The sequence below is a fragment of the Notothenia rossii genome (genome assembly GCF_949606895.1).
Source record: "Notothenia rossii genome assembly, chromosome: 9".
Classification (NCBI taxonomy): domain Eukaryota; kingdom Metazoa; phylum Chordata; class Actinopteri; order Perciformes; family Nototheniidae; genus Notothenia; species Notothenia rossii.
Genome location: NC_136907.1, coordinates 70,119,124 through 70,140,662, shown reverse-complemented (window position 1 = coordinate 70,140,662; position 21,539 = coordinate 70,119,124). Strand labels below are relative to the sequence as shown.

The 21,539-nt window shown below is 39.5% G+C and overlaps 1 protein-coding gene across 3 annotated transcripts; it reads left to right on the top strand.

Annotated features, from left to right (window-relative positions):
• The first annotated feature begins 11,016 nt into the window (after window positions 1–11,016).
• sppl2 (signal peptide peptidase-like 2) lies at window positions 11,017–21,365 on the top strand. 3 transcript variants are annotated; one of them, XM_079652524.1, is made up of 16 exons: window positions 11,017–11,153; window positions 12,733–12,849; window positions 12,981–13,163; window positions 13,866–13,955; window positions 14,196–14,335; window positions 15,719–15,861; window positions 16,574–16,670; window positions 16,947–17,063; window positions 17,208–17,289; window positions 17,393–17,467; window positions 17,556–17,618; window positions 17,709–17,808; window positions 17,895–17,972; window positions 18,852–19,012; window positions 19,223–19,263; window positions 19,733–19,878. In XM_079652524.1, the coding sequence occupies exons 1-16, from the start codon at window positions 11,106–11,108 to the stop codon at window positions 19,740–19,742; spliced, it is 1,545 nt and encodes a 514-aa protein (XP_079508650.1). In that variant the 5' UTR covers window positions 11,017–11,105; the 3' UTR covers window positions 19,743–19,878. The 3 variants fall into 3 exon arrangements, 2 of the variants coding, with proteins under 2 accessions (XP_079508650.1, XP_079508649.1); XR_013803000.1 differs by lacking the exon at window positions 19,223–19,263 and having other exon boundaries at window positions 18,852–19,115; window positions 19,733–19,870; XM_079652523.1 differs by lacking the exon at window positions 19,223–19,263 and having other exon boundaries at window positions 19,733–21,365.
• The last annotated feature ends 174 nt before the right edge of the window (window positions 21,366–21,539 follow it).

The following is a 21,539-nucleotide window of genomic DNA, read 5'->3' as shown; positions in this document are numbered from 1 at the left end:
TGACTGTCATATTGGCTGAGATCATTTGCGGTGAGTTTCTGCTTCATATCAGAGGTATGTAAATAACTGCGCAGTGTGTGACTGAATCTGCCAAATTGAAAGCCAGCAGATATATAGATATTCACATATTTTCTGTTATTGACCAAAACTGCTAGGATTCTTCCTAGCAGGGGAGGAAGTCGTCAGCCTTTTTTGGCATAGGTTTATGAAAGTGGTGAGTTTGATAGCCCTACAGTCCTCAGGTTTACACAGGCAGACATCATGAGATTAACTGTGTGCCTTATTTGGTTTGTCAGGATGCTGGTTGCACACAATGTTATGATAATGCATTGTTCACATACAATTCTGGTTATTCAAGATAACAAATATTGATTTTGGAAGTCTTTTAGTGAGGTTCTTCTTTTATAAGATTCCCTTCTCCCTTCAGCTTGTACAGTGAGCAGAAAGGAGGTTTGGAGCTGATCCAGGAGACAAGGGAGGGATAAAAGGAGAGAGGAATAGAGACAGGGTGAATCAGATGCAGAGTGAGAGAAATCAGAACCCTCCCACAGGAAACCATACTAAACTCTTCTCCTTGTATGGTAAAAACTCCCCGAAAAGCCACAGGATCGTCTTGGGAGTAAAGTCAAAGTCTTGCTAAGTATACATCACAATGACATGGGTATGGTGGAACAGATTACAGTGTATATTAATGCTACCAAGAACACAAACTAGTACTAGTTTTAGCAGCCTAAAGTGCTTAATGTCATGCAAGGGATATTTGGACACTGCCGGTAAAGTTCTGTGTTCAAACTTACTGCTATATGACCAGTTTTTCACACTGAAAACACATTTATCACAGCAATAGATCTCAGGGAACAATAATGGACGCCTAGTATCGATAAAGTTTGCTTTGGCAACACCGGCACATCGGACTTATCAAGTATGTCACACCTGCACGATACATGGAGTCATATTGAGACAAGCCCATTTCGCAACAATAGTAACGCGTCAGCCCTGTTAAGCCCTGCAGCTTCTGTACAAACATGTTCATTGACTACGGAAGTACAACCAGAGATCCCCACCTACAGCTCCAAACTCAAACAGTGTGTAGTGTATGGACGTGGTTGAGGGAAGTTGCAATCTGTTATATTTGGCTCTGTAACTCAGTACAGTTGCATCTTTGACAATGTCTCAGCTCTATCTTACCAGCCAAGGATCAGAGATCTGTCACTTTAATGAGCCACAGTTGGTTTGCTCAAGCCCAGTGCTGAAAGGCTTTTCACACCAAGGGGGGGGGGGGAGGGGGGGAAAGAAACTCGGATGGTTGTCATTTTTGCTATCCTTGCATTATTTGGCTCTTCATTTAACTTTGCTAAATGAAAATGGCTACCAAAAAAATCTAATATTCATTCACACATCACATGACTTTTTAAATGTCTTTGCCATCCTTCATCCATCCCTTCACAACTCCACTCCATCATACACGGAGGTGAAAATCACCAGCTGTTTGGTTGTGCATAGTTGCGAAGGCTTTTAGACCAAAGTTATTTTAATGTTAAGCCTGTACTACCTCGATTATTACTCCAGTAGCTCTGTGTATTGTAACACACTGACATAATAATAAGTGGTATATTTTTAGATATATGAAGCAGCAATGCTTCTACTTATGTTTCAAGAGTCTATTTAATGAAGTCAGTATGTATGACTTAGATGCTATTTAATATTAGCAGTTATAGTCGTTAATGGATCAAGTTCACATTGTCCATGCACTTTTCTGTTCTTGTTGAATTATTATTTTATTGGATTTCATAATTTTGCAGGACACAAACAGCAACACAAATATAGACGGACACACAGAAACATAAAGGACAAATACAAACAAACAACAACAAAAACAGCATGTTCATCATTCTGTCATGTATGATCTACATTTATTTATCTTCATCAGAAAGAGGTTGGGTATCTTGCAGGTAGCGGATACAGGTCTGACGTTAGCAGTAGACTTCACTGTTTCCATGGCCAGGCAGGTTAAAAGGTTATTTATCCATTTATTAATAGTTGCTGCTTCAGATGTGTTCCATTGAAGAGCAATAAATAATGTTTGCCTGCAGGATAAAAATACTTGACAAAGATCTTGAAGGTTAAGGAACGAGATCCAAGATGGAAAGAAGTCAGCAGAGAGGTAATGTTACAAAAACAATATCAGATATGAAAATAGAGGGTTCTGGGTAGAAGGAACAGATTGATGTACAACCCAAAAACCACGAAGGGTTTAAACATTTTACTTTTTAAATGCAAGAACAAATGACAGACCATGATATTGTTGGCAGAAACATCATGATGTGAATATGTGTATTTAGATTAGATCAGAATCCTCATTTTATGTCTAAAGGGTTAGAGTGAAACATGGGAACAAGGGTGTGGTTTATGTCTGGACAACAGGTGCGTTGCTTCCATCAATGGCTATTTTGCAGAACAAAATACACAATAATGACATTGCACTTTAATGCCCCTATGATAGTGGCAGTCAGCTGTGGCATATTATTCTTTTAATAATCACCATGCTCTTTGCACGGTATAATATTTTTAAACTGTATTTCGAAGTTCATCTTGCACCTTATTAGATCTGGAATATTAGTCAATCCGCCCACATATCACTTGACTTGTCTTCCTGATATTCAATGTAGTCCCTTCTAATATCTCTTAGATTCTTATATCTACCTTGCTGCTCTGCTCTCCCCCTGGACTGACAGTTGATGTCACGTATTCTTCTATAAATGTAAATAAACAATTTGTTATGAATTGTCTTATCATGACGCTAGACTGGGCTAACCTAACAGCAACCTAACAACAAATGCTCGCAAATGTATATGAACGACCACTTCACCAAGGAATATACTGCTATTAGAAAGATCAACCACTGAGGCCTCAGTATCTGGATATCTAAGAAGCTGCAGCACACTCCTAGGCAAAGCATTAAAAAGCCACTGCATAGTCAATATTTCTGAGTTTCGGTTTTAAATTCAGTATTTAATAAGAGTGTTTTGTTTAATTTCCAGTAGTCCCAGATACAGTTATGTCTGATTGGTCCCAGATTGACTTTTGTGATAACAGCAGTATGATCTGTAAAGACTGAGGGTTCTTTTAGTACTGAATCCAACTTATGTTCTATGTCTCCATCAAGACCAATACCTCTCGCCACCTGAACAGTTACTTCCCCTCCGCTACCGGCCTCTTAAAGTGGACCTATCATGCTATATTTGAATAATATAGTGTAGGACCATACCTATATAAGGCATATTTATACTTTTTATTTTTGAAAATACCAAACAGATCATGCATTTTAGCCATCCCTCATTTCGCTCAATTTAACACTGTCTTTTCATGGGCTGATTCTGTGAGAACAGCACCATCTACAGGCCTGGCATATGTACTACAGCGTCTCCAGCGCTTTCGAACGGCAATGTCCGTGGCTGTCTCCTCCTGATTGATGGAGTTGGCCCAATAGCCGTAGCGCCACTTCTGTGACGTCATAAAAGTGTTCAAATCTGGATCAGTCTGTATCAGATCCGTTGCAGCCCCTTTTTAAGAGATTTGGGTATGGAGGAAAATAGAGAGGGTTGTGTTTTCTGACACTTGGTGAGTTCCCTTGAACACCAGGGACACATATTCATGTATAAAAGACGTACATAAGTGCATTTTGCATGATAGGTCACCTTTAAACAAGGCCCGGTCCCCCCACTGACACTTTACCTCTGCCACATCATAGACTATATGCATTACATTAATGCACACAATGTTCATACTCCTTTCTGCACATATTCTTATTTCACATTTCATAGTTTATCTTCTAAAATTCATTCATAGCATTCTATTTCCATGTAAATTACTGCTTTATTTAATTGTTATTGCTATTTAACTGTATTTTATTACAGTGTAAAATATTTTTGGTTTATATTAGATTTCTTGTTTTTTTATATTTTATGTGTGCACCATGACATCAAGTCAAATTCCTAGTATGTGCGAACCTACCTGGAAATAAACCTGTTTCTGATTCTGAGGAGATCAGAAGTCTATGCAGGACTGCTGTGATCTATTCTTATTGCTCCATATGCTCTTTGGTTTAAGTTCCTATGTCTCCAATATCAATCTCTCTATTGTGGACTGATAACATGACTTTTAAACTTTCCCTGTAGTATAGCGACCCCTGCTGACCTATTACTTCCGAGGTAAAACCACACATCTTTACCCCATTTTCTCCTCCAAAATGACACACCTGTTTCTAAGGCTTGAGTCTTTTGACTGAAACTAAAATCAGCACTTTTGTTTTGGAAATATAAAAATAAGCGTGTTCTCTTTATCTGGTTTCTTATAACCCTGGCATTAACAGACAGAACAGAAATTGACATTAAAGAACATAAACAGATACAAGAACAAGTGTTTTGCTCGGGCTTTTACCTGCACTGCTCCCAGACTCTGTCTCCTCCATGATAGCCTGTTTGGGTTTTATCCTGTTGGGTTGCTTTTAACCTCTTAGAGTATTTACTGAATTGTATGGTGTCCTTGGGTGTCGTGAGAGGCTGCCTTAAATCGAAGGAATTATTATTATAATGACAACAAATCAAAACAGTACAGTATAGGCTACAGAGGTGTAAACAGTTTATAAAACCCTATATTAAAAGGTAACGTGTCAAGTGTCAAGATCAGGAACTAAACCGTGTTCAACTCTTATAAATTGAACTAAATTGAAGTAATCGTAGATAGTCTAGCGGCAAGTCCTCAAAAAAAGGCTTTAGTTTTCGAGATACCCGTAGAACAAAACACAACAATGCTTTTTCTTATCTTTAGGGTCTCCCATTAATGAAATTGATTGTTGTCAAGTACTTCCTTTAGTTCTGGACATTTGCTTTGCTTTAGGCTACAACACTTGTGTTATTCTTCAGATATATACTGCACTGTATATATGGTGGTATATATATAGATATATATATATATCTATATATATATAGATATATATATAGAAAACAAGAAATGAAATGTGTGGTCATAGTATTTGACAGGTATGACGGCCCACAGTCAATCAAAGACCTGGAGAGGCAAAGGAGAGGTGCAAGTGATGGAAGGCCTACACATGTTATCACTGGCAAAACAAATGTCCCAAACTACAGGAAGTACTTCAGGAGTAGTGGAAACAAGACTGCACTGTGCACGTTTGTGAGCAACTACATTGTCACTGCTGCCCCACAGAGACTACACTCAGGATGTGACGAAGGGGAGGAGGTGAAGAGCATCTGCACAGCAGGAGTCAGCAGTTTGACATCACTGTACAGTGATCAGGAGGAGGCAGACACAAGGATGGTGCTCCATGCCATACATCTTGCAGAGTCATTTCCCGCATCATTGTGAGGTGTGATGACACAGGTGTGGAAATACTGCTCATATATTATGCAAGCAAATACATGTTTGGTTCATCTCTAGTGTACATGGATGCAGGCCATGGAATGAGAGAGAGATCTGTCCCCATCAACACCGTATGTGAGAAAATAGGAAAAGACATGTCTAACTGTCTACCAGCATGTCGTGCACTCACTGGCTGTGGCACAACAAGTCGTTTGTACAGAATAGGAAAGACAACAGCATTCACCAAAATCAAGACCCATCTCACCGAGCTCAAATATCTGGCCCATGTTGGACTCTCTGCCAGCTTGGAAGAGTCTTTGCCAATCACAAGAGAATTTGCGCTTCTGCTATATGGAAAAAAGAAAAAAGGAAATTGGACTGATGTGCACAAACTTGGATGAACTGAGGTTCATAATTGCATCAACAACAGATTCAGCCCTGGAAAATCTGCCGCCAACAGAGGATGCATTTCAACAACATGTGCAAAGAGCAATGTTTCAGACAGCGATATGGTGTCACAGCCCGAACCCAAACCCTTGTTAGGGAGTCCTGTTGACAAGGGGTGGATTGTCAGAGATGGGGCCATTCAACCAGTGCTATTTACAAACCCCCAGCACCTACAGAAGTGAGAGACATTACTCACTTCACTTGTATTGCAAAGATGCAAAGTGTGGACAGCCTTCTGGGGAAAACCTGGTCTGATTAAGAGAGACGGCATTCATCCTACTTTGGAAGGTGCAAATCTCATTTCGGCAAACATTTCAGGGCTTTGTGGACTTAATCCATGACAAACTGGAGTTGAGACCAGGAGGCAGAGTCGCAGTCTTACACGCTTCTCTGCGCTCTCTCCTAGGCAGTCATCAATAGGAATCCCGAACCCAATAAAATACCCAATATTAACGGTGTGTGTGTCTGCTCAAGGACAATTTAAGGTAAAACCTAATAGAGGTGTCATACATAATAACCTAATAAAAGTAAATGTAACAACTACTACAGTGCAACAAAACAGGAAGATTAAATGTGGTCTCTTAAACATAAGATCTCTAGCATCTAAAGCAATATTGGTAAATGATTTAATATCAGATTATAATATTGATATATGCTGTCTCACTGAAACTTGGTTGAGACATGAAGAATATGTCAGCATAAATGAGGCCACTCCACCCAGCCATATCAATACTCATATTGCCCGAGGCACGGGCCGAGGAGGTGGAGTTGCAGCAATCTTTGACTCAAGTTTACTTATCAATACTAAACAAAAATTAAATTATACCTCCTTTGAAAGCCTCGTTTTTAGTCTTACGCATCCGACCTGGAAAACTTTGCAGCCAATCTTATTTGTTACCGTGTACCGTGCACCAGGTCCTTATTCAGAATTCTTATCAGAATTCTCTGAGTTTTTATCAACTTTGGTACTTAAAACAGATAAAGTAATTATCGTAGGTGACTTTAATATTCATGTTGACGATGATAAAAATAGCCTTACTGTTGCATTTAACTCTATATTAGATTCTGTTGGTTTCTGTCAGAGTGTAAATAAACCAACCCACTGCTATAATCACACTCTCGACCTTGTTCTGACTTATGGTATTGAAATTGAGCAACTATTAGTCGAACCGCATAATCCTGCTTTATCCGACCATTTCTTAGTAACTTTTGAAGTACTGTTACTAGACTACAAAGCATTAGCCAAAAGCTCCTGCAGCAGAAACCTATCTGTTAGTGCTATAGCCAAATTTAAGGAAGAGATTCCACCAATACTTAACTCGATAGCATGTCTGCATGTAAGGGAGGAAACTTATACAAAATGTACACCACCCCAAATTGATCATGTTGTTGATAGTGCTACAGATGCGCTGCGAATAAAATTAGACTCTCTTGCTCCTTTGAAAAAGAAGAAAATAAAACAACATAGATCAGCTCCATGGCATAATACCGAAACCCGCAAAATAAAGCAAAAGTCGAGACAACTTGAAAGGATATGGCGTTCCAATAAACTTGAAGAATCTCGTTTAATTTGGCATATTACTCTCAATGAATATAAGAAAGCACTGCGTAAAGCGAGAGCAGCCTACTACTTCTCATTAATAGATGAGAATAAGAATAATGCAAGATTTCTTTTCAGCACTGCAGCCAGGCTGACAGAGAGCCACAGCTCGATTGAGCCTTCTATTCCCATAGCACTCAGTAGTAATGATTTTATGTGCTTTTTTAACGATAAAATGGTTACTCTTAGAAACAAAATCAATGACCTCTTGCCTTTGACCAGTATAGTGTTATCAACAGCTCCCGGAAACGTAAGTTCTAATATTACACTAGATAGTAAACTAGAATGCTTTTCAGCCATAAACCTTGAACAATTAAATTCAATGATTCTCTCTTCTAAACCATCAACGTGTATCTTAGACCCGATTCCAACTAAGCTGTTAAAAGAAGTTGTTCCATTAATTAGCACTTCTTTATTAAATATTATGAATATGTCTTTATTATCAGGCTATGTTCCACAATCATTCAAAGTAGCAGTGATAAAACCGCTTCTTAAAAAGCACAACCTCGATCCAGAGGATTTAGCCAACTATAGACCTATTTCTAATCTTCCGTTCCTTTCGAATATTCTTGAGAAAGCAGTCGCAAAACAGCTGTGTGATTACTTAAAAAACTATGATTTATTTGAAGATTTTCAGTCTGGCTTTAGAACACAACATAGCACAGAAACAGCTCTGGTTAAAGTCACAAAAGACATTCTAATAGCCTCAGACAAGGGACTTGTCTCTATTCTTGTCTTGCTCGATCTTAGTGCTGCATTTGATACTATCGACCATGATATCCTATTGCAAAGACTAGAGCACTTAGTTGGCATACAGGGAACTGCTTTAGGCTGGTCTAGGTCCTATCTATCTGAACGCTCTCAGTTTGTACGTGTCAACGATGAATCTTCCATGCAAACCAAAGTTAGCCATGGAGTGCCACAGGGCTCAGTGCTTGGACCTATTTTGTTCACACTATATATGCTTCCGTTAGGCAATATTATAAGGAATCATTCTGTAAACTTTCATTGTTATGCGGATGATACTCAACTATATTTATCAATCAAGCCTGATGAAATGAATCATCTAAATAAAATTCAAGACTGCCTGAAGGACTTAAAAACGTGGATGACCTTACATTTTTTGATGTTAAACACGACCAAAACTGAAGTTATTGTACTTGGCCCGAAGAATCTACGAAACAAATTATCTAAAGATATACTAACTATGGATGGCATTAATTTGGCCTCCAGTGAGACTGTAAGGAATCTTGGTGTTATATTTGATCAGGATCTATCCTTTAACACCCACATAAAATCAATTTCAAGGACCGCCTACTTCCATCTACGTAACATTACAAAAATCAGGCATATCTTGCCTCAAAAATATGCAGAGAAACTAGTCCATGCATTTGTTACTTCAAGGCTGGATTATTGTAACTCCTTATTATCAGGGTGTACAAAGAAGTCAGTCAAGTCGCTTCAGTTGATTCAAAATGCTGCAGCTCGTGTACTAACCAGAGTTAGGAAAAGGGACCACATTACTCCTGTTCTGGCTGCCTTACACTGGCTCCCTATAGAACACAGGATAGAATTTAAAATTCTTCTTCTCGCCTACAAAGCCCTTAATGGGCAGGCGCCATCTTACCTTAAAGAACTCATTATACCCTACTGTCCTACTAGGGCATTGCGTTCCAAGAATGCAGGGTTGTTGGTTGTTCCTAGAGTCTCTAAAAGTACAATGGGAGCCAGAGCCTTTTCTTATCAAGCTCCACTTTTGTGGAATCAGCTTCCAGTTTGTGTTCGGGCGGCAGACACCCTATCCGTTTTTAAGAGTGCGCTTAAGACCTTCCTTTTTGATAAAGCTTATAGTTAGGGCTGATTAGATTCAGCCCCTAGTCTTGCTGATATAGGCTTGGTTTGTCGGGGGACATCTTACTTCTTCCTTCTCTCTGTCTATACCTGTGTACTCTCATGTTCCGATTAACCCAGCTTCCCCAAATGTCTTTCTTTTTGGTGTCTATATACGCCGGGATCCGGAGTCATGGATGATCCTGCGGTCCTGTGTCATGGATCGCGAGTCCTGGATCTTGAATCGTGGCTGTGGTCCTGGATCATAAGTCCTGGATGGATATCCTCGTGGATTCATCTTCCTATTATACATACATGCATTTCCAAACATTTGGACTACCTATGTTGCAAATGTATTATCTTTTCAATTTACACACGGCATCTATTGCACGTCTGTCCGTCCTGGGAGAGGGATCCCTCCTCTGTTGCTCTCCCTGAGGTTTCTCCCATTTTCCCCTTTAAACTGTGGGTTTTCTCTGGAAGTTTTTCCTTGTACGATGTGAGGGTCTAAGGACAGAGGGTGTCGTATTGTCATACTGATATTCTGTACAAACTGTGAAGTCCACTGAAACAAATGTAACATTTGTGATATTGGGCTATATAAATAAACATTGATTGATTGATTGATGGAGAGAGTGGAAAGTGCCAGTGCCTCTCTGTTGGCCTTCCCTGTACGGAATTCTGCACCTGCTGTGAAGAATGTCAAAATGTGTCCCCTAACGTTTCTGAGGAACCTGACATTTAACATTATATTCTAGTATCTATATACTTGACCTCTCACAGAATTATTTGATGAATTGTATACTGTACTTTGAATTAAGGTTCAAGTTTCAATAAAACCTGTACTATTTACACCTATGTTTTAGAGGCTTGCAATTTAGAACTAATATAATTTATTTGATTAGGTTACTCTTATTCTGACTATTTGGTGATGTAGTTCAGCCACCTGGTATTTCCCTCTCCAAATATGATGACCATCAGAGTGAGCATTCTTAACTTATAGGCTATCATGCCACTTATTCGGAATTTGACTGTATCAGAGAAGAGGTAGGCCTATGTCTAAAGAAATCCCATTTGCAATAGAACTGTACCAGATATGTCCATACAACCACTGGTTAGTGTTCAATAGCACACTAGACAATTCAGTAATGGTATATTTTTTAGGGATGACTGTTTTTCTGATAAATTAGAGAAAAGTGATGGAGTCCTATGTTCCTATCACCAAAAAGTACAATTTCCGTCTAAACTAAGGCTAAATTTACAGGACTATAATTCAGTATTTTTTTAGTTAAATAATTGTCTGACTATTTGGTGATGTAGGACAGCCACCTGGATAATACCTCAGCAAATCTGAAGAGGAAAATAGTGATAATTCTCAAGTTATGGGCTTTTTTGTCACCTTTCCCATATTCGGCCTGGTGTAATTTGGCTCTTTTTCAGGGATTGGGGTAGTTCTAAAGAACAACCAGTTTTCCCCCAAAATAAAATTTGACAACAATCAATTTCATTAACGGGAGACCCTAAAGATAAGAAAAAGCATTGTTGTGTTTTGTTCTACCTCGGGTAGGGGTATCTCTAAAACTAAAGCCTTTTTTGAGGACTTGCTGCGCTAGACTATTAGGCCTATTTATATTTCCACTTTTCTGTGTTCTTTTTTGACTGACTTTGACTTCAACCAATCAGGGACATGTTCACTCGTTTCTGACGGTGACAGCCAATAAAAAAACTCCAAAAAGCAATATGGGCGTGGCTTGGAACAGCTGGTGGGGGTTAGTGCAAGGCGCTTTGAGTGGAGCGGTTGGTTGGTTGGGTGGTTGATGGGGGAAACAACAACAAGCTACGCATCATGAAGGTCCCTGAAACACTGCTTTGGGCCGCTTTTCTCATACATAAGGTGAGAGAGACAGTGGGTATTTCTTCATAAACTGTTTCTCTGCACATTTACATTGCATTGTCAGACATGGCTGGCAAAAACAGCCGTGTTTTCGGGATGTATTAGCTGCGATGCTATGCCTGTTAGCTTGCGGAGATCACCGAGGGCCCTGGAAACAGGCACATCTTTCACACTTTGAGGCAAAATTAACGAAGCAGGATTATGTATGACTCACTGCTTCATGTTTAACCACTAGAGTTTTTAATGGCCGACTGCGATTCAGTATCGATTAACCAGACATTAGGAACATGTTAGCCATTAACTCACATCTTGCTACAGTGTCACATCTCTGGTAACGCGTCTGAGCATCTGGGCTGGATTGTAAAACAAATTCTCAGCCAATTATAATGTCCTAATGTCATCAAACAAACTGTACTCTAAAGTATTACCAAGTGTTTTATTCTTCTCTTGTCTGTAAGACATTTGACATCATCTTTGTTATAATAAAACAAGTACTATGTTTTATTTACCTAAGTAGTAGCCTAAAAACACAAAGACAAATATAAATCTTACGATCCAAACTCTACTTATGTAGAAGTATAGGCATCAAAATATACAAAACGTGCAATATGTAGAAAGTACTCATTATGAAGAATAGCTCATTTAAACTATTATAACTAGTGATGCATTCATACTGTATGTTTTGAAGGAGGGGCTAATCTCGAACACTGCCAAGTGGTTTTTTCTACAATACATCAAATGTTGGCAAATAAAGGGTGGAGTAAACATTACAACATGTGATTTCCAAAGGTATTCGAGTAGTAGTATAACGTGACATTAATACTCCAAAGTGTACTTGAGTAAATGTTCTTAGTTACATTCCACCATTGTACAAATCCTAATATCTTACAATTTGACATACACTTTGCCAATTTTCCACTGAGTTTAACACATGATAATTAGACAGAGCACATATCTGTTCAACTCACGAATGGCCCTTTTTTATTCACTCTCAGTTTTATCTCAAGATGTTCAGCAAAAGGCATACTTATGTGCTGTAGGAAATACTCTGCATTGTTCATGGGGATCGAAGTTAATATCTTTATAGGTGAAATTCAGACGTCTGACATCTAAGCGCCAATTAGAAAACACTATTTGGCAATCAGCCAATCAAATTGCAGCAGGGCAACAGGCAATCAGCCACACCTGGCATCAAAGTCAGCTTCCATTGCCACAGCTTTGGGCATGCGCATTGTTGTTTAATTATATAGTTGATTAGAAGTGAGTGGGCTACATATCTTACTCAAATTACCCTTCAACTCCAAATGTATATATTATGGCTAGTATAACAAAAAAAAAAATTGCAATACATAAAAAAACAAACTCAAATTCAAAGTGTCAACTTTAACAATCTTCATTGTTTAGAAAATACAAATAAACATGATACATTTACAGCAATGGTTTTGAATGTAACCTTGTTACAGAACAGCAACGACAGTTCACATGTGTGTGGAAATAATGTTCAAGTCTATGTTCTATACAAAAAATCAATTTATAAATGTTTGATGGACGTGGAGTGATGTTTTTGTCATGTTGGCAGGTGGTGGGAGAGTACGGCATGGCCCATTTCAGTGACATGGGCAAGAGCAAAGGGAAGGATTACTGCATATTCTTCAACTCTCAGTGGGCCCGTCTACCTCAGGACCTCAACAAGGCAGTAAGTCACGAGCGAGCAACAAGACATGTCTGCAGTGCTTATTCATAAAGACACTTTGTGACCTTTTATTTATGGTAAGAGTTGACCCCTAACAGAATATGTTAACGTTGCACCCTTTGTGTGTCTTAAAGTCTCGTCTTCCGATCTATGACCTGACTTCATCGGTCCTGTGCTCGCCCTCTGACGTCCCAGAGGGAGGATTCCCAAATCGCATCCCCATGGTGATGAGAGGAAACTGCACTTTCTATGAAAAGGTCAGACTGGCCCAGATTAACGGAGCCAAGGGCCTGCTCATCGTCAGCAAGGACAGACTGGTAAACATGCTTATTACTCTAAAAAGTCCATCTGTCTCTGATATGCCACCCCTGTGCCTTATTTTGGAACATTAATAAAAACAAATATAAGAGATCATTTTGAAAGTTGAGAACATTTCATTTTTGCATGGTAACATTTACTTTTAAGTGAAACAGCTGTAACACCAACACTGACATTTGATTGACTGCTACCAAATCCTATTTCCCTTTTCTTTTCACAACGAGGAAACAAGTATTAAAAGAGGTGTAAATCACTACAAGCCTAGCCATGCCGAGAGCTGTAGCTATGCAACTGCGAGCTAGTTAATTGTCCCGATATGAAACACAGGCGTTGTAGCTGCAGTGAGAGAATAGGTAAAGATATTACTTCATTTATGCAACTTTCAAATGTGTTGTCAGTTTTGTTATTTCCGTCTTCTATTGCAACAATTTTAAAACAATCTTCTACATTTTGGAGTTGCAACAATATCTTTCAAATGTACAAATATATGTGCAACTCATAGCAACATTTAAAAAATCAACAAAATAGATTGACAACTGTTCGATTTGTATCCCCCTAAAATAATGTCCCATGGTGTTCCACTGAAAAGGAAGGAACTTTGCCTCTACATCTTAAAGATGTAGCTTATTACATTGTGCATCAAGAGAATATTGCATTTGGCACTTCGGAAAACAGAAATGTGTTTTTGTTTTGAATCACAGACACCCCCAGCAGGAAACAGGACTCAGTATGAAGAGATTGACATTCCTGTAGCGCTGCTCAGCTACACTGATCTGCTGGAGATTATCAAGGTGAGGGGCCATTCAACAGAAGACTAACAAACCTGAGTGTTCAACTGTGTCCGTGTTTTTCTCTTCCCCAGCAAAGTCAACTCACCGTAAACATTTTAGAGTCTGACTCTGGAGAGACAGGAAAGTGGATCTCTGCCAAATGCTAAATAATGCATGTTTGATGAGAATCTACTGAGAAGGATTTTGTTGTGTACAGCTTAAAAAATAGCCTCGACTAAATGTGGTTTCTAACTGCTGCAGAAATTTGGTGACGAAAGACAGGTCGCCATGTACGCTCCCAGTGAGCCGGTGCTGGACTACAACATGGTGATCATCTTTCTGATGGCAGTGGGAACCGTTGCTATTGGAGGATACTGGGCCGGCAGCAGAGACACCAAGAAGTGAGTGAAACGATGGAGGAAGCTGACATTTAATGTGGAATAATAGTCATTTTGAATGCTTAAGTGGGTTACAATGTATACAGAAATAACCCAGTGGTTTTATATTTTAAGAATAGAGGGTACCCCCTTTCTTGGTTGGAACTTTTTAAATCCAAACTGGAAACTAGTAAAAAAAATATTTTAGAGACAAAAAAGGTAGAAGATGATGCTGGTTGTTCTTTCCGTTACATTGCATCATCACAGGATGCAGTTTCCTTCTTCCTGTACACATACTAGGGCTGCTCAATTAAAACCGTATTTTAATCGCAATTACGATTTTGACTTGCAACGATTATGAAAAACATAATCGAAATAAAACTTTTTTTTTTTTTGGGGGGGGGATTTTTCTGTTGAATTATACTTAAAGTTCAGGGTAATCAACTGTTTTTTTTCAATAAATGGATGTTTTAAAAGTATATGGATAATCGTTTTTAATAATCGTGATATCAATTATTGACCCAAATAATCGAGATTATGATTTTTGCCATAATCGAGCAGCCCTAACACATGCAGCTCTTTTAAAACAGACAGATAAATATAAATCAAAGTGAAGTTACCAGGGGGGTCGACTCCAGGGAAAATGAGTCCCAGTTCTCTTGGCAGAGAACTACGAGCATACGATTGCTCAGTCTTCTCTCTCAGTAAAGTGTGTGTTCAGTCTGCTCCTCCCCCAAAGTGCAGCGTTGTTTATTTGAAGCTGTACGGGTGACTCATGGCTCGAGCCAATGCGAGTCAGTTCTTCCTGACCGAGTTGGCACGGTGACTCAGGCCACAGTCTGACGCACAGCACCACGGGCAAGAAAACAGTTTGGAGTATAAGTGTGTGTGTTGAACTAAGGAAGGAAGTAGCCCAGGCAGCAACGTGGTGGTAAATATTATATGAGCATGATGAGGTGATCATCCTGGCTGCTTTGGAAAGTCCCAACCATCAGTAAATACTGTTTCAAACTAAGAGCAAGCTGTCTGTGCTGCGCTAGTTATACTCAACTTCACCAGCCCCCCCAAAAAGGAGCCATTGTTTCCGCGCCTCACGATTTACTCAGTTCCCGTGGGATATTTTGTATTTTATGTAAATAAGGTGCATGAAAAAAGTCAAGAGGGTGATGGTCTTTCAGGCTGTGCAAAGTAAAGTCAGTTAACTATCTGTTTATTGTCAATTGCTTTCCAAGTTATAGTATTAGTTAGTTTGTTTGAAAATGATAAGAGAGGACTTGAGTATCCCTGCCATAACCCTATTTTGTTTAATAAGCTGGAACCCGAGCAGATGAGCCTCTCGAGTTATGAGCGTCCGAAACAAGAACCTCAGGCCAGCACGCCTCTCTGAAATTGGGTTCTTTCCTGCAGACGATACATGAAGCACAAGAGGGACGACGGAGCGGAGAAGCAGGACGAGGAGACGGTCGACGTCACCCCCATCATGATCTGTGTGTTCGTGGTCATGTGTTGCAGCATGCTGGTGCTACTCTACTTTTTCTACGACAGCCTGGGTACGACAAATATCAATGATGATATATCTCAACATGCTGGTCCATACTCACTTTTTGTTAAACAAAACATTTTTGGGTCAGATCCACTTCTATGAGAGTCAATTGATGTATTGCTGTGTTTCCTGCTTCACTCATTGAGGTCAGGCGTGACTCAATAATGCAGGAATCAGGATGTGAAGAATGTGGTCGACAATGTTTTACAAATAATCGTAACTCCAGTTCCACTTAACACCCTTTTCTAATTGTAAAGCACATCTCGCAGGCTTGTGTTGTTAATTATGACATCAGTGTAACCTCTTATAGCTGATTTCCTACGCACACAAATTACTTGGCTATTATTGTAATTCCAAAATGGATAAATTGATCGCTTTGAAAACAATATAAAACCTCTCCCTATGAGTTGTTTAAATCATTAAGACGAGACGTTGGGTTTGAGCAAAAATGAGTTAATAATTCCTCCATTTAGTTCAAACCATAGATTCCTCCTCATTGAAAGACTGGCTGTGCAGTAAAAGAGTAAATGATCCAGTTTACATTTTTAAAAACAGACTACTGCTTTGCATTTTAACTCCAGTACGTTATATACTGGACACACAGCGGTGAAACTGATACACCTATTGGACTAGATTTGTCAAAGATTAAACAACCCATAGAAATGTACATATCACGTGTAACGATCTCCTCCTGCCTCCCCTGTTTCCTCACCCCCCAGCTATTTGGGTCATAGCCATCTTCTGTCTGGCCTCCTCTGTGGGCCTGCACAGCTGCCTGTGGCCTTTTGTCCGGAGAATCCCTTTCTGCAAGTGCAGGTGAGACTGTTCACATGAGTATGATTTCAGAATCATAGCTGACCCAAGAAGTCATGTATTATTGTATAATTTACATACAGTGGGGCAAAAAAGTATTTAGTCAGCCACCAATTGTGCAAGTTCTCCCACTTAAAAAGATGAGAGAGGCCTGTCATTTTCATCCTAGGTATACCTCAACTATGAAAGACAAAATGAGAAAAAAAAAATCCAGAAAATCACATTGTCTGATTGATATAAATATATGGTCATTGATGTGTGGACTGCTTACCGCTGCAGGGTCCCAGAGAACAACCTGCCATACCTGCACAAGCGGCCGCAGATCCGCATGCTGCTGCTCACGGCCTTCTGCATCGCTGTCAGCATCACCTGGATGGTGTTTCGCAATGAAGACCAGTAAGTGCAAAGATACAAAAAATAAATAAAATAAACATTTTATTCGCTGTTGGTCTCAGTGTAAAAATGACTCTGAAGTGTGTGTACATGTTGGAGGTGCATTACATGAGGGTCTGCCAGCTGACTCAGTCTCGTGTCCTCCAGGTGGGCGTGGGTGTTACAGGACGCCCTGGGGATCGCCTTCTGTCTCTACATGCTCAAAACAGTCAGACTCCCCACATTTAAGGTGAGTCAGCACTCTCATCAAATATTGTTTTGAACATTTTCATTGGGTTTGTTTGTTGCGTATGTTAGTTGTAATCTCAGCTGACCTCCCTTTCTGTCTGCAGGCTTGCACCTTATTACTGTCGGTTCTTTTTATCTACGATGTTTTCTTCGTATTTATCACACCCTTCTTTACAAAGGTATGTAGTTAATTCAAGGCTATTCAAATGTCTACAGTCTGTGTTCCTGTGCGTCATACTCACGTTGCCCACGGCCTGTCCTCCACAGAGCGGGGAGAGTATTATGGTGGAGGTAGCGACCGGTCCCTCCGACTCCTCACATCATGAAAAGGTGCGCTCGTTTTGAATCAACACGACTCCTTTGCTTCTCTCAGCTCAGAGGAAAAGTAAATGCTAATAAACAAATGTTTGTTTCCTCCAGCTCCCCATGGTGCTCAAAGTGCCGAGGTTGAACTTCTCTCCTCTGGCTCTGTGTGACCGGCCCTTCTCCCTCCTGGGCTTTGGGGATATCTTAGTACCAGGTAATTAGAGAGGAACTCAAACTCATTAAAGGTGGTTGAATATTGTAGTTTATATTGATCTGTTAATCTCTCTGTTTTCTTCTCAGGTCTGCTGGTGGTTTACTGTCACAGATTTGACATTTTAACACAATCCTCCCGTATCTACTTTGTGGCCTGTACTATCGGTACGTACATACATAAGTATTATAAGGGTTGTGAAGATTAAATGGTATGGTAGTGTTTGGTTACATTTGGATTCTGCAGGACCAGCCAAGAGAGACTATCTGTAGCTGAAATTACAAGAGCCCATTTAAAGGGGACCTATCATGCAAAATGCACTTGTGTACGTCTTTTATACATGAATATGTGTCCCCGGTGTTCCAGGGAACTCACCAAGTGTCAGAAAAGAAAACCCTCTCTATTTTCCTCCATACCCAAATCTCTAAAAAAAGGAGCTGCAACGGTTCTGATACAGACTGATCCAGATTTGAACACTTTTATGTCGTCACAGAAGTTGCGCTACGGCTATTGGGCCAACTCCACCAATCAGGAGGAGACAGCCAAGGACATTGCCGTTCAAAAGCGCTGGAGACGCTGTAGTACATATTTCAGGCCACCAGATGGTGCTGTTCTCACAGAATCCGAGCATGAAAGGCAGTGTTAAATTGAGCGAAATGAGGAATGGATATATTTTGAAAAATAAAAAGTATAAATATGCCTTATATAGGTATGGTCCTACAATATATTATTCAAAAATAGCATGATAGGTCCACTTTAATGTACTGTCCCTCCCCAAGTTTAACAATAGGTTGCTGGAAACATGTTTCCATATATCAGATTAGCAAAGACACTTTTTAATGTCCCCTATGTTCTTACTTAATTCATATTTCACTTTGAGCTGATCCAATGTCTGACCAGTGCCACTAATGTCAATCACTCCAAAGACACTGAAGACCTAATTCAGATCAGAATGGGGCTTTGGAGTGAAATCTGCTTCAACTCAAGTGTTGTCTGGATTTTCAAAAAAAATGTTGACCTTGTGTCTGCCTTCTCTCCGGTTGTAGCGTACGGCGTGGGCCTGCTGATCACCTTCGTGGCGCTGGCCGTGATGCAGATGGGTCAGCCGGCCTTGCTCTACCTGGTGCCTTGCACTCTGCTCACCAGCCTCAGTGTGGCGCTGTGGCGCAAGGAGTTGCCCCAGTTCTGGACTGGAAGTGGATTTGTGGTGAATACCAGTTTGATATGACCGCCTACTGCCGAAGAACAAAAAAACATCAACACAAAAAAAATCTTAAGTTAAAAACATGCAGAGTAAAGTAGAATCTTAAGTTGAGTAACCCCTTTTAATAATACCATCCGTGCTTCTTTCTGTTTTACTGTCCCCTCCCTCCCATCGCTGCTCCTTGCCCTTTATTTTACTATGGGTGTGCTGTAGTCTGCTGCTGAGGGCTCAGCTGTCTGTGAATGTCACTGCAGGTACTCCATGTGGGCTTGCTTCTCTACCATTAAAACATCTTCATGTTGCTTAAGGTTCCTTTTGTGGTTTTTCCCTTTAGAGTAGATGTGTTTTTATTTTCTGCGTGCACACATCTGGGATTAGCTTTTAGATTAAACAAACATTGGTGGTGATTTAGAAAAGCTTGTGTTATTTCTAAAATAATACGCATGTTTTTGTATGTGGGATTTTCTTTGATATGCTTCCACTTTTCTTTGTGCATATCTGGGACTTGTTATCTCTGCGTACAGGAATACCTCTGATGACATTAAGGCTCCTTTAACTGGGTGTAATGAAAAGCCTTAAATCTACCCGTGTACAGTGGGAGGACTGCATTTTGTTTTCTTTGTCTTATCTACGGCCTTTTCTGTCTTCTGTTACCATTACATTTAGTTTTCTGCTCCACACCATTCAGCCATCTTATATAGACACTGTTTTTGTCCCCTGCAGCCTGCCATAGTGCTCGCACCGATCAACTGTACACAATCTGCAGCACCGCCGACCGAGGATCATTTGAATAAACCGGAGACACAAACCACAGAAGAAGATGATGAAGAAGACTCACCCCAATTACCGCCTCAGGAAACGGTCCGGAAACAAGAAGGAAACAAATCTAACTGAAAGGACTTCTAGTACGGCATTTTACATTTCACTTCATATTTAATTTGTGTTTTTTTTATATATTTTTTTTATAAATTGTGTCTCAGTTAATGGGCATTTCAAGTTCAGACATTTATTTGCACTCGGTGCGAACAGCGATGGGATCTGTGCTTTCTGAAGTCTCAGAAAAAATACCAAAAAACCCACTCATTTACAGTCTGTACCTCCTTTTTAAAAAGGGAATAAAAGCCAAATCTGGAAGCTACACAAACTGTTACACTAAAGACTTACATGAGGCTTTAGGCCGAACATCTTCAGGCTCCAGCTTCTTAATGTTGAGGATTTTAAGGCTTTACTGTTTATACATACAAGTAAACTGGGTATCTTTGAACTGCTATTTGAAGGAAACAAAGTCATTGCAGGGTTGAACTTATAAGCATTTTATATTTTCTGACATTTAAAAAAGGCAATTCAATAATCAATTGGATAAATGGCACAATAACTAATAATATAAATAATCTTTAGTTGCTATCCTTAGGTATACAGATCAGCTGTGACAGATTAGCACGAGCATGTTTATCGCTGACTTGTGTAAAACTCTCCGATGTGGTAGGACCTTTAAAAGGTCACGGTTGGCTCGAATGCATTTTTTCCAAAAAGCACACAAATACAAACACTACAAGTTAGTGTCCCTTATCCTTTCATTACATTATAAACTAAGGTTTCAAAATAGAAAGCAGTGATGTTTTAAAATGGGGAGTTAAGGTTGTTAACTGAGCCAAAGCTATTAGTTTTTTTTGTTAATTTGTTTTTGGTATACTTTTTGTTTTGCATGCTATGGTTTTGTTTTTACCATTCATAAAAAAAACACTGTATAATCCTAGGTGTAGACCGTATTGGTGCTGCAACAGTTAAAATGTCCACCATTGCTTTTCTGTTCCCCCTAGTACTCATCCATGTTGTCTTAAAAGAGTTGGTTCGGCCTTATTGAGTCTGTGTCGGGAGGTAAAGAGGAATGTGTCGAGTGTAAAAGTTGCTTTATGAAATGATGTGCTGTAGTTTGACGTATGAGTTGAAGAGCGAGTTGTAAAAAGCATTTGCACAATTTTTTTTTTTTGATTCATGGGATGAATGAAGCTGTTGCCTCATGGCTGTATATGTTTATGTATTCTCATAAAGGGTGAACCCAAGGTGTCAATATATCCAATACTCATCATAATTTAGTTTTGGAAGTCAGAGGTGACATCACTCTGTACACGAGTATAAATGTATTTCTTATCCATTTACGAGGCCTATTAAACAAGTTTAACATTCCTGTGAAGACGTTGAGGGAAGAAGTACAAATCATTTGGTCAGATGTGAGATTAGTTGTCTGGATGTGTTTGAGGACATCAGATTATTTATTCACCAACAGTTTGTCACCAAGTGGTTTTTAAAGCCTCTGTTGAGGAATACATATAATAAAGAAACATTGTATTTGTTATTTGGTGTGTTTTGTTTTTTATTGCACAATATTACAGTGGGTTTTTTCGAGACTGAAAAAAAGTTATAAAAGGTTTTGAATTTTCTATTCGTTTTTTTTTTATTTTATCAAAGGGTATGTATATTACTACAGTACACATGAATATACCATGCATGTACTGACACTGGGAGTTGG

Coding starts and splice junctions, on each gene's coding strand:
- sppl2 (XM_079652523.1), top strand. CDS start 11,106: ATGAAGGTCCCTGAAACACTGCTTTGGGCCGCTTTTCTCATACATAAG. Junction 15,862..16,573: donor CTTTTTCTACGACAGCCTGG/GTACGACAAATA, acceptor CTCACCCCCCAG/CTATTTGGGTCATAGCCATC. Junction 17,468..17,555: donor TCACACCCTTCTTTACAAAG/GTATGTAGTTAA, acceptor TGTCCTCCACAG/AGCGGGGAGAGTATTATGGT.